The following is a 13,218-nucleotide window of genomic DNA, read 5'->3' as shown; positions in this document are numbered from 1 at the left end:
AATATAACTTTTAGTGGAGCTGTGGGGACATTTGGAGAGTTTCCAATCACCAAAAGTCCGTAGGTTTTTCTCTTAACCTCTTAAGGACATAGGACGTACCGGTACGTCCTATGTCCTCATTAGCACTTCAAAGCGGGGCCGCGCGGCGGCCCCGCTTTGAAGTGCCGCGATCCCGGGTGCCGCGTGTAGCCCGGGACCGCCGCTATTAGCGGGCACGGTCCGATCGCCGTGCCCGCTAATTAGCTAATCGGAGGCAGCTGTCAAAGTTGACAGCTGCCTCCGATTACCGGAGGCAACGTTTCCCTGGTGTCTAGTGGGGGAGATCGCTCCTCCGGGACCTTGTCCCGGAGGAGCGATCTCCGTTACTGATGCCGGCCGGGGACGCGTCCAAGATGGCGCCGTCCTCGGCTCGGCACTCGTTTGTTTCCGGCTGCAGCAGCCGAAAGCAAACGAGTGCCGATCTCATGGATCTCTGCAGCATATCTATGCTGCAGAGATCTATATGAGAGATCAAAGTGTATATACTAGAAGTCCCCCAGGGGGGCTTCTAGTATATGTGTAAAAAAAAAAAAAAAAGTGTTGTTAATAGTAAAAAGCCCCCTCCCCTAATAAAAGTCTGAATCACCCCCCTATTCCCAGGTTTTAAATAAAAGTAAACAAATAAATAAATAAATAAACATGTTTGGTATCGCCGCGTGCGTAATCGCCCGAACTATTAATTAATCACATTCCTGATCTCGTACGGTAAACGGCATCAGCGCAAAAAAATCCCAAAGTGCAAAATTGCGCATTTTTGGTCGCATCAAATCCAGAAAAAATGTAATAAAAAGCGATCAAAAAGTCGTATATGCGCAATCAAGGTACCGATAGAAAGATCACATCATGGCGCAAAAAATGACACCTCGCACAGCCCCATAGACCAAAGGATAAAAGCGCTATAAGCCTGGGAATGGAGCGATTTTAAGGAATGTATATTGGTTAACAACGGTTTGAATTTTTTACAGGCCATCAGATACAATATAAGTTATACATGTTACATATCGTTTTAATCGTAACGACTTGAGGAACATGCATAACAAGTCAGTTTTACCCCAGGGCGAATGGCGTAAAAACACATTTCCCCCAAATAAAAGAAATGCGTTTTTTTTTTCAATTTCACCACACTTTGAATTTTTTTTTGGTTTTGCAGTGTACTTTATGCAAAAATTCAGCCTGTAATTGCAAAGTACAATTAGTGACGCAAGAAATAAGGGGTCATGTGGGTTTCTAGGTGGAAAAATGCAAGTGCTATGACCTTTTAAACACAAGGAGGAAAAACCGAAAACGTAAAAACGAAAATGGGCCATGTCCTTAAAGGGTTAAAGGGGTAGTTCACAAAAAAAAATTCTTTGATATCAACTGGTCCCAGCAAGTGCCAGAAAGTTGTAATTTACTTCTATTAAAAATCTCAAGTCTTCCAGTACTTATCAGCTGCTGTATGTCCTGCAGGAAGTGGTGGTATGCTTTCCAGTCTGGAGAGCAGGAGAGGTTTTCTAAGAAAATATGCTATTGCTTTGGACAGTTCCTGACATGGACTGAGGTGGCAGCAGAGACCACCACTTCCTGCAGGATGTATAGCAGCTGATAAGTACTGGAAGACTTAAAGGACAAGTGCCATGAAAAACTTTTTCCCAGTAATTGAAGCACATTACAAAGTTATATAACTCTGTAATATGCTTCAATCACCTATCTGCCTCCCTTCCCTGTCCTTTCCCCCCTCCACCCCCCACCAGGAAGTGTCCTGACTCACACAGACCTGATTACTGTCGTCACCGTCACCAAGCTCTTCTCTCAGCTCCTTCTCCTGTTACACTAGCCTCCCCCCTCCCCTGCCTTGTCAGGTGACAGGCTTGCTCAGCTCCCATTGGCTGAACAACTGCAAGCCATCACTTGTCACATCTCACTTGCTTATCTTCCCTCTGACTGACTTCGGCACATAGACAGCTCCCCCCTCCCCTCATACCCTCTCTCCTGCTGCCGTGGACTCAGTGAAGGAGTCATGTCACTAGAGAAGATAAGCTGAGCAAGCAGAGTCACCTGACAAGGAGGGGAGGGGGAGGCTGGTGTAACAGGAGCTAGAGCAGCCCTCCTGCTGATGACTCATCCTCACAAGAAGGAGCTGCCTGGTGACGGTGACTACAGTAATCAGGTCTGTGTGAGTCAGGACACTTCCTGGTGGGGGGTGGAGGGGGGAAAAGACAGGGAAGGGAGGCAGATAGGTAATTGAAGCACATTACAGAGTTATATAACTTTGTAATGTGCTTCAATTACTGGGAAAAAGTTTTTCATGGCACTTGTCCTTTAAGATTCTTTAATAGAAGTAAATTACAAATCTCTGGGAATCATATGCTGGGACCAGTTGATTTGAAAGAAAAACATATTATGCATTAAAGTGTCACTGTTTAAATTTTCTTTGCAGAAATCAATAGTACAGGCAATTTTAAGAAACTTTGTAATTGGATTTATTAGCCGAAAAATGCACTTTTATCATGAAAAAGCAGTTTGAAGCTCTCCCCCTGTCTTCATGTTTCTCTTATGGAGAGGGGAGGGGTTGAGGGAGATGAGGCACCAAAACAGGACAACAAGGAGTTAATTTACAGCTACATCACCGGGCTATCTCCTCTGAAGTCAGCACTGACCTCTCTGTCCTCTGAATAACTGCTTTCACACAGGTCCTGCTGTGTAATCCTCTGTTCTCTGCTGCCAACTAATCTTCCTCCTCTCCCCTCCCCTCTCCATAGGTTACACAGGACTCGACTGATGTAAAAGAGATTTCCTGATAATGAGCAGTGAATGATAGAGAAGAGGGAGGGGGGGCTGGGAAAAGTCTTTTTGAATGCAGATAATGGCATATTTGCCTAATAAACCCATTTACAAAGTTTCTTAAATTCGCCTGGACTATTGATTTCTGCAAAAAAAAAACAACAAAAAAAAACTATAACAAACAAACAAAAAAAAAACACGACAATGATGCTTTAAGTATTATGATGCTAGTATTTGCTGTTGGATGTATTTGCATGAACAGGTGCCTGCCTGTCTTTGTCAGAAAGATTGCTAACAAAATGTCAATTGCTTGGTACCGTTCTGTAACCTTCTCCTCTCACTACAGGCAGGAATGGTTGGATCTCAAAACTGAATACTTGTCACTGCAGAGAGCCAGTATGTCTTCCCTAAAAAAGTCCATAAGTGAGAAAAAAGAAGACTCCACGGGAGAAATGGAAGTTGAGCAAGTGAAACAGAACTCCAATGTGAAAGAGGGTAAAATATTGGTGTTTTTATTTTATTTATTTATATTTTGCACACTGTAGAGAATGTGCTTTGTTTTTACAAACTAAATGAAATTGTAAAACAATGTCCTCTGGTCTTTGTCTTTTCACAATTCAGAATAAATTAAATTCCCCCATCAGTCTGCACTTGATACCCCATACTGACAAAGTGAAAAGAGAATATTAAAAATCTTTGCTAATTTATTATAAAGTTAAACTAAATTCTTGCATTGACCTATAAATATTCAGACCCTTTACGAAGTATTTAGCTGAAGCGCCCAATGATTACAGACCCCAGCCGCCTTGGTTATGATCCCACAATGACTGTACACCTGGATTTAGGGATTTTCTGCCATTCTTCTCTGCAGATCCTGAAAAGATTTGTCAGTTGTGTTTGTGTTTTTTTTAAATCAAATCCTTTTTATTGAAAAGTTTTTGTTTGTTTTTTTCCCAGTGCAAACAAAACACCCTGCTTTGTCAGGTTACATCGGACTGTTGGTCGGCAGCCATATTAAAGTCTCCAGGGACATTCGAATATCTCTGTACTTTGCCCAATTCAGTATTCCCTCAATCCTGACCTTAACTGTTCGCTACCTCAACCGCTGAAAATCACCCCCACGGCATGATGCTGCCACCACTGTGCTTTACTGTATGAAACGAATTGGGCAAGTGATGAGCAGTACTTGGTTTCTTCTTGACGTGACACTTAGGGCCCTATTCCACAGGAAGGATAATCGGTCGAATTATCACTCGGTGGAATAGAGAAAACAATCAGAAAATAATCGCGTCATCTGCTAATCGTTCATTTAGGGCCAGACCTAAAATCATCGTTCCCCCACCGCACATCGCTACAGTTTGAGAAGCAGCATACATTACTTGCAGGGCTTCTCATCCGCTCTGTCTTCCTCCCCGGGTCCCAGGCGCTCTAGCTCCAGAATGGCCTGTCAGCTGACGGAGCGCTCAGCCAATCACAGGCCAGGACCGCCGCGGCCTGTGATTGGCTGAGTGGCCTGTCAGCCTACAGGCCATTCTGAAGCTAGAGCGCCCGGGACCCGGGGAGGAAGACAGAGCGGAGGAGAAGACCTGAAAGGTAATGTATGCTGCAAGGACATCGGTAACAATGTCCCTGCAGCCCTCGCTCAACGATCATCAGGCCGTGGAATAGGATCTAGCAGATCGGCGCTCGTTTACATCGTTGATCGGGCCCTGCTCAGCCCGTGGAGTTGGACCCTTAGAATTGAGGCCAAAAAATTCAATCTTTGTTTTGTGAGACGTGAGCATCTTGTTTCTCACAGTCAGTCCTTTCAGTGCTTAGTGCATAGGATCTTTGGAGCTCAGACAGAGTAACATAGTTTGGTGGGGTGGCCAGTTCTATGAGTAGTTCTGGTTAATCCACACATCTTACATAAGCTTTACATTCTTGCAGCGGAATGAAAAATCCACTGCGATTTATGTAAAACCATAGAAAATGACTGAGTATTGCAGAGGATTTTGCTGCAGAACTTGCAGTGTGAAGCTACCCTAAAATTAGGTTTCTAAATCAGACTAGAAGCTTTCTGTGCAAAGGTCACTTTGCCTCCACTCATTGTTATCTCCTCTGCCCATGATGATGCCGTCCCTACAGTTACATATGTTTTGTATGTTTTTGCTCTTCATCGTGTCACTCTTTGTTTTATTTTCTTGTGGTCTGTATAGTCCAGGCAGTTAAAAACGAAACCCTCGGACCCCAGTTTGTCAGTGGAGTTATTGTGAAGATCACCAGCTTGGAACCTTTTCCAAATCGCCAGCATGTTAAGGTAATTTTTTCTGACTTCATACTTCAGGCATGCTCTGGCTGATGTGAATACGTACTAACATCAAGCTTCTTCCCCTGTAGGATGCTTTGTCTGGGGTGTCTGAAGTGGCATATGTAGATATGTTGGAAGGAGATACAGAGTGCCATGTCCGTTTTAAAACCCCTGAATCTGCCCAGGCAGCCCTTAATGCCTGCCCAGAGGTCATGAGAAGGCACAACTGGAAAATGCAGATCCTGTCTGGTAAGTACTTGGATGGCCGGCGTTGGCTGTCTGGTGACCATACTGTATGTGTTATGTGCAATAATCGGTCTATGATATAGCTCAGGGATGGGGAACCTTCGACCCTCCAGCTGTTGCAAAACTACAATTCCCATCATACCTGGACAGCCAAAGCAAAGCTGATCAATAATATGTGAAGGTTCAGCTTGCAATATCTCGTGTACAACATGAGTGTGACAGTGGAGACCAATGATTTTCCAAAACAACTTTGAGACAAGGTTCACACATAGTTAAAAACAACAGCTGTGGTCTGACATTGTTGCAGTATCAAACAACGGCCGCTGTTTTGCATGTTCCTGTGTCCGATACTGCCATATTGGCCAGATGAACATATTATTTTATTTGGTTTGCGGGCATATTGGGGTGTGCCTGCAGTCAAATTAACCTTAGAAAGTGCAATGTACGGCCAGTACCTCCAGCAACGACTATTTTTGTGCGAACATAGCCTGATGGTGATATGACTCTAGCTTCCCTACGGGTTGCTTTTAAAAAGTAAAGTGTGGCAAAAAAGCCCCTGTGCACCTTCAGTGACCATCAGTTATCTCTCCCACCTACTGCCCGTCCTCCCTACACACAGCACTGCCAAGCGTTCCTGTGTTCTCTGTAGGGAGGGGTAAGTCAGGGCAAGGGCTCCTTCTTATTATTTCCTTCTTCTGATGGAAAATCATGTCCGACCCCCATCACCACCAGCGTCAACTGTCGTTGCTTGTTCTAGATGGCCCCACACACCTTATACCAGCATCTGAATCTGTCACCCTAAATCTTAGGTCTAGGGGGGACCTTTACCAGAATGCTTAATTGAAACCTCATCATAGGTGCTGATAGGGCTGGGCAATTAATTAGATTAATTTGCCCAAAACGTTAGAATCAATTAGATTTTTTGTGAAAATGGTAAATTCAATTTTCACAAAAAATCATTTCGGGCAGAGCGGTGCAGGGGTGGGCGGCGGGGTAATGTGACTGGTCCGGAGAGAGAGTTGCAGGGTGGCGCGATGAGGTGCAGGGCTGGCGGTCAGGAGAGATGCGGCACAGAGACTCTTGACAGAGCCGCGGCTGACCTGTCCCCGCCCCTTACACAGCAGCGCCGCGCTGACCTGCGTCTCTCCTGACCGCCGGCCCTGCACCACGCCGACACTTTACCACACCTGCCCCAGTCACCCTCACTCTGCCCCAGTCACCCTCACTCTGCCCCAGTCACCCTCACTCTGCCCCAGTCACCCTCACTCTGCCCCAGTCACCCTCACTCTGCCCCAGTCACCCTCACTCTGCCCCAGTCACCCTCACTCTGCCCCAGTCACCCCTTGTCTATTCCTGTACTACTAATACACAACTTATCTTTACCTGTACTAGTACTACTACTACTACTACACCCCTTATCCACTATACCTCCACTACTACACCCTACCTAGATGGAGGCACAAAGAAGATCTCTTACACTATACGGGGGCACAGAGTGGCACATATTTGGGAAAACTACTTGTATGGGGCACAGAGGGGGCTTTATACTATATGGGGGCACAGGGGGAGCACTGTTACACTGGGAAGCAATACAGTTGTTGTCTCAAACGTCAATAAAATAGTATCTGATGCTGCAGGGAGAAAAATGTTCTGTTTATTCAGCAAAAAGAAAAAAATCGATTTTATTTTTCGGCCAGCCCTAGGCTCTGAATGCTATGAATGCACATACTCTAATTTAAAAAGCACCTTGATGAACATGTGTCTTTTTTTCAACAGTGCTAACTATGTAACCTTTGTTTGATATATTTTTATTTATTTAGTCAAATTATTCAGTGCAAAATTTGTATTTTTCTAATTTCTCCTGTTTTCCCCCATAGGAGATAGTGAGCAGAGATATTGGCAGAAGATCTTGGTGGACAGACAAGCAAAACTGAACAGACCGCGTGAAAAAATACGTGGTACTAAAAAGGTATAATTTGTCTTTCATAATTTCTCGAAAATAACTCTTTAAAGGGGTATTCCCCTCAAGTAAAATTAACAATTCCTTCCATACTTGTTATTATCTACTGTCTCCTTCAGTTCTGAGCTGCTGCTTTCTGCTGAATACACAAAAAACTGTGTGAGCTTTTCCCTCCTTCTCCCCCTCCCCTTCAAGACAGCTGAAGTAAACAAGTCCCTCATAGGCTGTTTTTGCACGCTGTGATGCTGGGAGGGTTACTGTGAGGTTAAGTTACCTCACTGGGATTAATTCTTTTAGAGTTAGAGTACAGAAACAGCCGGTCAAGGAACTGTCTACATCGGCCATTTTGAAAGCAAAGGGAAGGAGGAGAGAGCGGAGAGAAAAACTCACACACATTTTTGTGTCTTCAGCAGAAAGCAGCAGCTCATACCTGGGGGAAGGAGACTGAATAGATAACAACAAGTATGGAAGGAATTGTTAGTCTCCAGGAGGGGGGGGGGGGTGACTTAACCTATATTTTACCTGAGGGGAATATCCCTGTAAATATGTTCAATATGGAATTACAAAGGGAGGTTGGGGGAAATAAAAAAAAGAATGTGTTGCTCAGGATCCCCCTCTATCAGCCAAAGTGGAGGATTACGGCAGAAAGTCTGCGCCTGTTACAACAGCTGATTCCTGCAGTCTTGGTTGTAGAATGCATTAAAGTCAGCTGCTTATTTTGAAGACCTGTCTACTTCAATAGAGGTTGTCCTATATGGAGAAAGTGAAAGGGGTTATTCCATAAAATAGGAAAAAATAAAACTCTAGAATAAAACACACCACTATTCTAACACTATACATTTAAAACAAAAAAAAAAAACGCTCTCTAGTGTCTTTTTCACCTCTTTCTTTGCCTCTCTTTAGCTCTAATTCGAAGTGCATAAAATAACTAGTCCAACGAGGGAGACAAAGAAGCTTGCACTCACCAAAAACCGCTGCGGTATAAGTCCGTTTATTTCGTCTAGATAGACCGAAGTGGGGAGGGGAAGTGGAAGCAGGGGCGTCCGGTGGCTACAGCCGTTTCACGTGACTGATCACGCCTCTTCTGGCCTGGCTGGTCCCCAGGCCAGAAGAGGCGTGATCAGTCACGTGAAACGGCTGTAGCCACCGGACGCCCCTGCTTCCACTTCCCCTCCCCACTTCGGTCTATCTAGACGAAATAAACGGACTTATACCGCAGCGGTTTTTGGTGAGTGCAAGCTTCTTTGTCTCCCTCGTTGGATTATCTATATTCTTGTTACAGCTTAGCACCCCTATGCTGCACACCGTAAGCCTATTATCCTTACCATACATGTCCTAGCTCACGGGTGTACATGACATAACATTGGACTCTGGTGCTAACTCAGACCTTTTTCCCTTGTTGGCATAAAATAACTAGACCACCAACCACAGCTGGTAATATTTTTTATGGTGCATGCACACGTACAGGATCCGCAGCAGATTTGACATCAATGTAACTAAATAACTGAACACAGCATCAAATCTGCTGCAGATCCTGTATGTGTGAACGCTCCCTAAAAATGTATGCTTTAGCCATAATTATTATTATAGTCATTGTTATTTATTATTATTATCATTATTATTATCATTTATATAGCGCCAACAGATTCTGCAGCACTTTACAATTCTGAGGGTACATGCATAGACACAAATCGGACATTACATTATCCATACAGGAGGAGTGAGGGCCCTACTCGCATACATGAGATTTCAGACTATAAGGAGGGGGTTTGAGACAAAAAGGCAGAGGGGCAAATTGCTCCATTGTTACAATGGTCCAGACATCTTTATAAATAAGGCAGTGCAGGTAAGGGTGGGTGAACCGGTCACCAACCAATGCCTGCATGTGCTAGTATAAATGCTTGGCATATGTATGTGTGTGTGTATATATATGATACAGCAGAAATATCCTGGGGAATAGACTAATAAAAATCACGAATCTACTCCAACCTTGTTAGTAAAAATGCTTAAGGGTCCATTTACACAGAAAGATTATCTGACAGATTATCTGCCAAAGATTTGAGGCCAAAGCCAGGAACAGACTATAAACAGAGATCAGGACATAAAGGAAAGACTGAGATTTTTCCTCTTTTCAAATCCATTCCTGGCTTTGGCTTCAAATCTTAGGCAGATAATCTGTCAGATAATCTTTGTGTAAATGGACCCTTACACAATAGGTCTGGCAACTGGTCATTTCCTAGTTTATATTCTCACAAGTTTTTTTTTGTTTTTGTTTTTTTTTTTGCAGCTGGTTGCCAAAGGTGAAAACGTGAGACTTATCAAAACACAAGAAGCCAGCAAGCACATCAGATTTATTGAAGAATCATGATTTGCAGGGATTTGTACATTTTTCGTTGTTTTAACTCTACGCTTGTAAATTGGACTTTGTTTCATTTCCAGATATTCTGATGTTTCATGTTGGATTTACCCATACAGTAATACACTTGCAAGATTCTTGTTGCCACAACCTTGAACATTGTAATTAGAAAGCCTATCGTTTGAGCTGATTTGAACATTTATTTTTATTGTTTTTATAATAAAAAATATACTTGAACTCTATATTTGAAGTGAATTGAAATGGCTGACCATTAAGCAATAGATGTGACCCAATGATCCGAGCATAATCATACTTAAAGGCTAAAACGCCTGATACTGTGAGCAGTTCTTCCAGCATCTGGGTTGGGGCAGGTTCAGACTACAGAATTTTTTGCGGATAAATTCTGCGGAATTCCGTCGCCTGTACGCGTTCACGGCCGCGCGCCTTTCCACTGGCTCCATAGACACCATTCTATGGGCCGGCTGATTCCGCATTCCACCGAAAGAATTGTCACGTCAAGTCTTTCGGCGGAATGCAGAATCAGCCGGCCCATAGAATGGTGTCTATGGAGCCGGCAGAAAGGCATGTGGCTGTGAGCGCGTGCAGGCGGCGGAATTTATCCGCGAGAATTCTGTAGTCTGAACCCACCCTTGGGGTGGGTTCACACTGTGGAATTCTCGAGGAATTGTAGAGGAAAGTTTTCTGCTTGAAATTCCTCGCCGATTCAGCTCTGGCAGAATAAGAGCGGAATTCAAGCAGAATTTCAAGCAGAATTAAAGCCCCATTGACTCCTATAGGATTCCTCTAGCGGAATCCGCCCAAAGAATTGACATGTCAATTCTTCAGGCGGAAAGCGGATCCGCGGCAGAATTTTCATCATGGAAATTCTGCTGTGTGAACAAATAAGCGGAAAGCCCATTAAAGCCAATTTACATTCACAATTTTTATTCTTTACGGGCGAAATTCCGTGCGGATTCCGTGTGCATTTTGACGCAGAATCCCCCTGAAAATCCGTGAGAATTCCTCAGTGTGAACCCACCCTTGGTGTGTAATCTCTTCCTTACTGCTTTCTCTAACACTGAGAGAGCAGAATGTCTGTCTGACTTATTTATCTTTCTCTAAGTAAGACTGGGTTAACATTGCGTTTTTTTGCGATCCGTTTTATGCAAAAAAAAAAACCTGTTTGATTTCTGTGCATCGAAATCCAAACGCAAAAAAAAATACGGATCCTTTTTTTTTACGTACACAAAAATAAGTTTTTGTGTACGTTAAACAAAAAAAGGATGCGTTTTGATCAATTTTTTTTTCTTATGGAAATCAATGGAAAATAACAGATTAATCCATAGCTGCACCAGGATGTTACTGAACGTCCTGGTGCCGCTAGGGGAGTTCAGAGGGGGGTCACACAGCGACCCCGCTCTGAACTGCCACGATCCCGGGTGCTATATGCAGCCCGGGGCCGCGGCCATTTAGTGGGCACAGTCCGATCGCCGTGCCCGCTAATTAAGTATTTTAGATGCAGCTGTCAGTTGACAGCTGCATCTAAATACTTGATGTCCACCTTCCCTGGTGGTCTAGGCGGGGTATCGCCCCCCTGCAACACGATCACGGAGGAGCGATCCCTGCATCGTCACCCGACCAGGGTCTGCGCCGTAATGGCACTGATCCCGGCTAGGCACTCTATTACTTTGGGTTGCAGCAGCCAAGAGCAATAGAGCATAGATCTTATGGATCTATGCAGTATATCTATACTGCATAGATCTCAAAGAGAGATCAGTGTGCATATACTAGAAGTCCCACACGGGGAATAACCCTAACCCCTCGAGGACTTCTAGTATATGTGTAATAAAAAAAAATAATTATTAATACAAAATCCCCTCCCCTAATAAAAGTTTATAAATAAAAATAAACATGTTTGGTATCGCCGCGTGTGTAATCGCCCAAACTATTAACTGATCACATTCCCAATCTAGCACAGTAAACAGTGTAAGCGTAGAAAAATTCCAAAGTGCAAAATTACACATTTTTGGTCGCATCAAATATCGAAAAATTGTAATAAAAAGTGATCAAAAAGTTACATATGCGCAATCAAGGTACCGATAGAAAGTAGAAATCATGGTGAAAAAAATGACACCTCACACAGTCCCATAGACCACAGGATAAAAGTGCTATAAGCCTGGGAATAGAGCGATTTTAAGGAACATATATTTTTTAAAAAAGGTTTTAATTTTTTAAAGCCATCAAATAAAATAAAAGTTATGCAAGTTACATATCGTTGTAATCGTAACAACATTAGGAACTTGGATAAAAGGTCAGTTTTCCCCTTGGGGTAACAGAATAAAAACAAACCCCCCCAATAAAAAAAAAAAAATTGTGGTTTTTTTTTTTTTTTTCAATTTCACCACACGCATATTTTAGGCAAAAATTACGTCTGCCATTGCAAAGTACAATTAGTGGCGCAAGGGTAAAGTGGATGCACAAATATTAATCCATTTTTTTTCCAGCCATTTTTTATCCGTTCGTTTTTGTTTTGTTTTTTTTTTTGCATAAAACTGATTGCAAAAACCTAAAAACTTCTTGAAAAAAAGTTTGAAGAATTGGGGTAAGATTCCATTTTCACACTTTTTATTGTAATTGTTAGTTAGATAACCAGGAATGGATTAGAAAAAAAAAAGAGACGTCTCAGTCTTTCTTTCATGTGTTCCCTGTTCCTGGCTTTGTTTTCAATAATTGCAGTTATAAAGCTTAATGTGTGAACACAGCCTAGTCTCAATGCATTTTATCTCAAGAGTGGCATGTAGAAATACAGGATAGATTTCCCCTCTTATTTTCCCTTCAAGTCTTGGGATTTTCATATATGTAGAGAGTTTTTTTTTTTTTCTGTCGCTATAGGTGCCCATTAAATAAAGTACAGTATCTAATAACTGAAGCGTTGTTTGGGCGACCATTATTACTTCTGGTGTCACTGTTAACCTGTGTGATCAGCTTGGCTAAGCATGCATGTGCATGGAGGATGGGAGCTGTCCAAGTGAGGAAAGATAGTAATTGGCTGAATTAATCCAATATGAAGTTAAACTTACCTTTTGGGGTGTCGGGGTGCTTGACCTCAGTGATCTATTTCCATGTCGTCTTTATTTGTGTGTGAACCCTATAGCAGTTCCAGGATATACTTTTAAAGTGTCACTGTGGTTTAAATTTTTTTTTTTTTTTTTTTTTTTTTTTTTTTTGCAGAAATCAATAGTACAAGCGATTTTAAGAAACTTTGTAATGGGGTTTATTAGCTGAAAAATGACATTTTATCATGAAACCACTTGTACCTTCGGATCGCTGCTTTTAATCCAACGTCTGTCCTGGAGTCTGCTCGGCAGGTGATGCAGTTATTGTCCTATAAAAATACTTTTAAACTTGCAGCCCGTGTCAAATTGACGTAGCGTGTGTGTGTGCCCAGGCTTGCGACGCCCCTCTGTCCCTCCTCCCTGCCCTCTTCATCATTAGGAATGCCACTGGGCAGGTTTTTTTCTATTCATCACTGTCTGAAAACTGAACAGGTGCCTTAGCAATCAA

The 13,218-nt window shown here is 42.9% G+C and overlaps 1 protein-coding gene across 2 annotated transcripts in view; it reads left to right on the top strand.

The window, feature by feature from the left end:
- The window catches only part of LARP7 (La ribonucleoprotein 7, transcriptional regulator), a 38,849-nt gene extending 28,726 nt beyond the window's left edge, over positions 1-10,123 (top strand). For both annotated transcript variants that reach the window (XM_069978490.1, XM_069978491.1), the window contains exons 9-13: positions 3,149-3,297; positions 5,001-5,101; positions 5,182-5,341; positions 7,216-7,307; positions 9,586-10,123. In XM_069978490.1, coding sequence (XP_069834591.1) covers positions 3,149-3,297; positions 5,001-5,101; positions 5,182-5,341; positions 7,216-7,307; positions 9,586-9,666 — 583 coding nt within the window. In that variant the 3' untranslated portion in view covers positions 9,667-10,123. The remainder of the gene's footprint in view (positions 1-3,148; positions 3,298-5,000; positions 5,102-5,181; positions 5,342-7,215; positions 7,308-9,585) is intronic.
- The last annotated feature ends 3,095 nt before the right edge of the window (positions 10,124-13,218 follow it).

This window comes from Dendropsophus ebraccatus, chromosome 7 (assembly GCF_027789765.1).
Source record: "Dendropsophus ebraccatus isolate aDenEbr1 chromosome 7, aDenEbr1.pat, whole genome shotgun sequence".
NCBI lineage: Eukaryota > Metazoa > Chordata > Amphibia > Anura > Hylidae > Dendropsophus > Dendropsophus ebraccatus.
The sequence above is the reverse complement of the archived record's forward strand: the minus strand, read 5'-3'. Positions and strand labels throughout refer to the sequence as shown.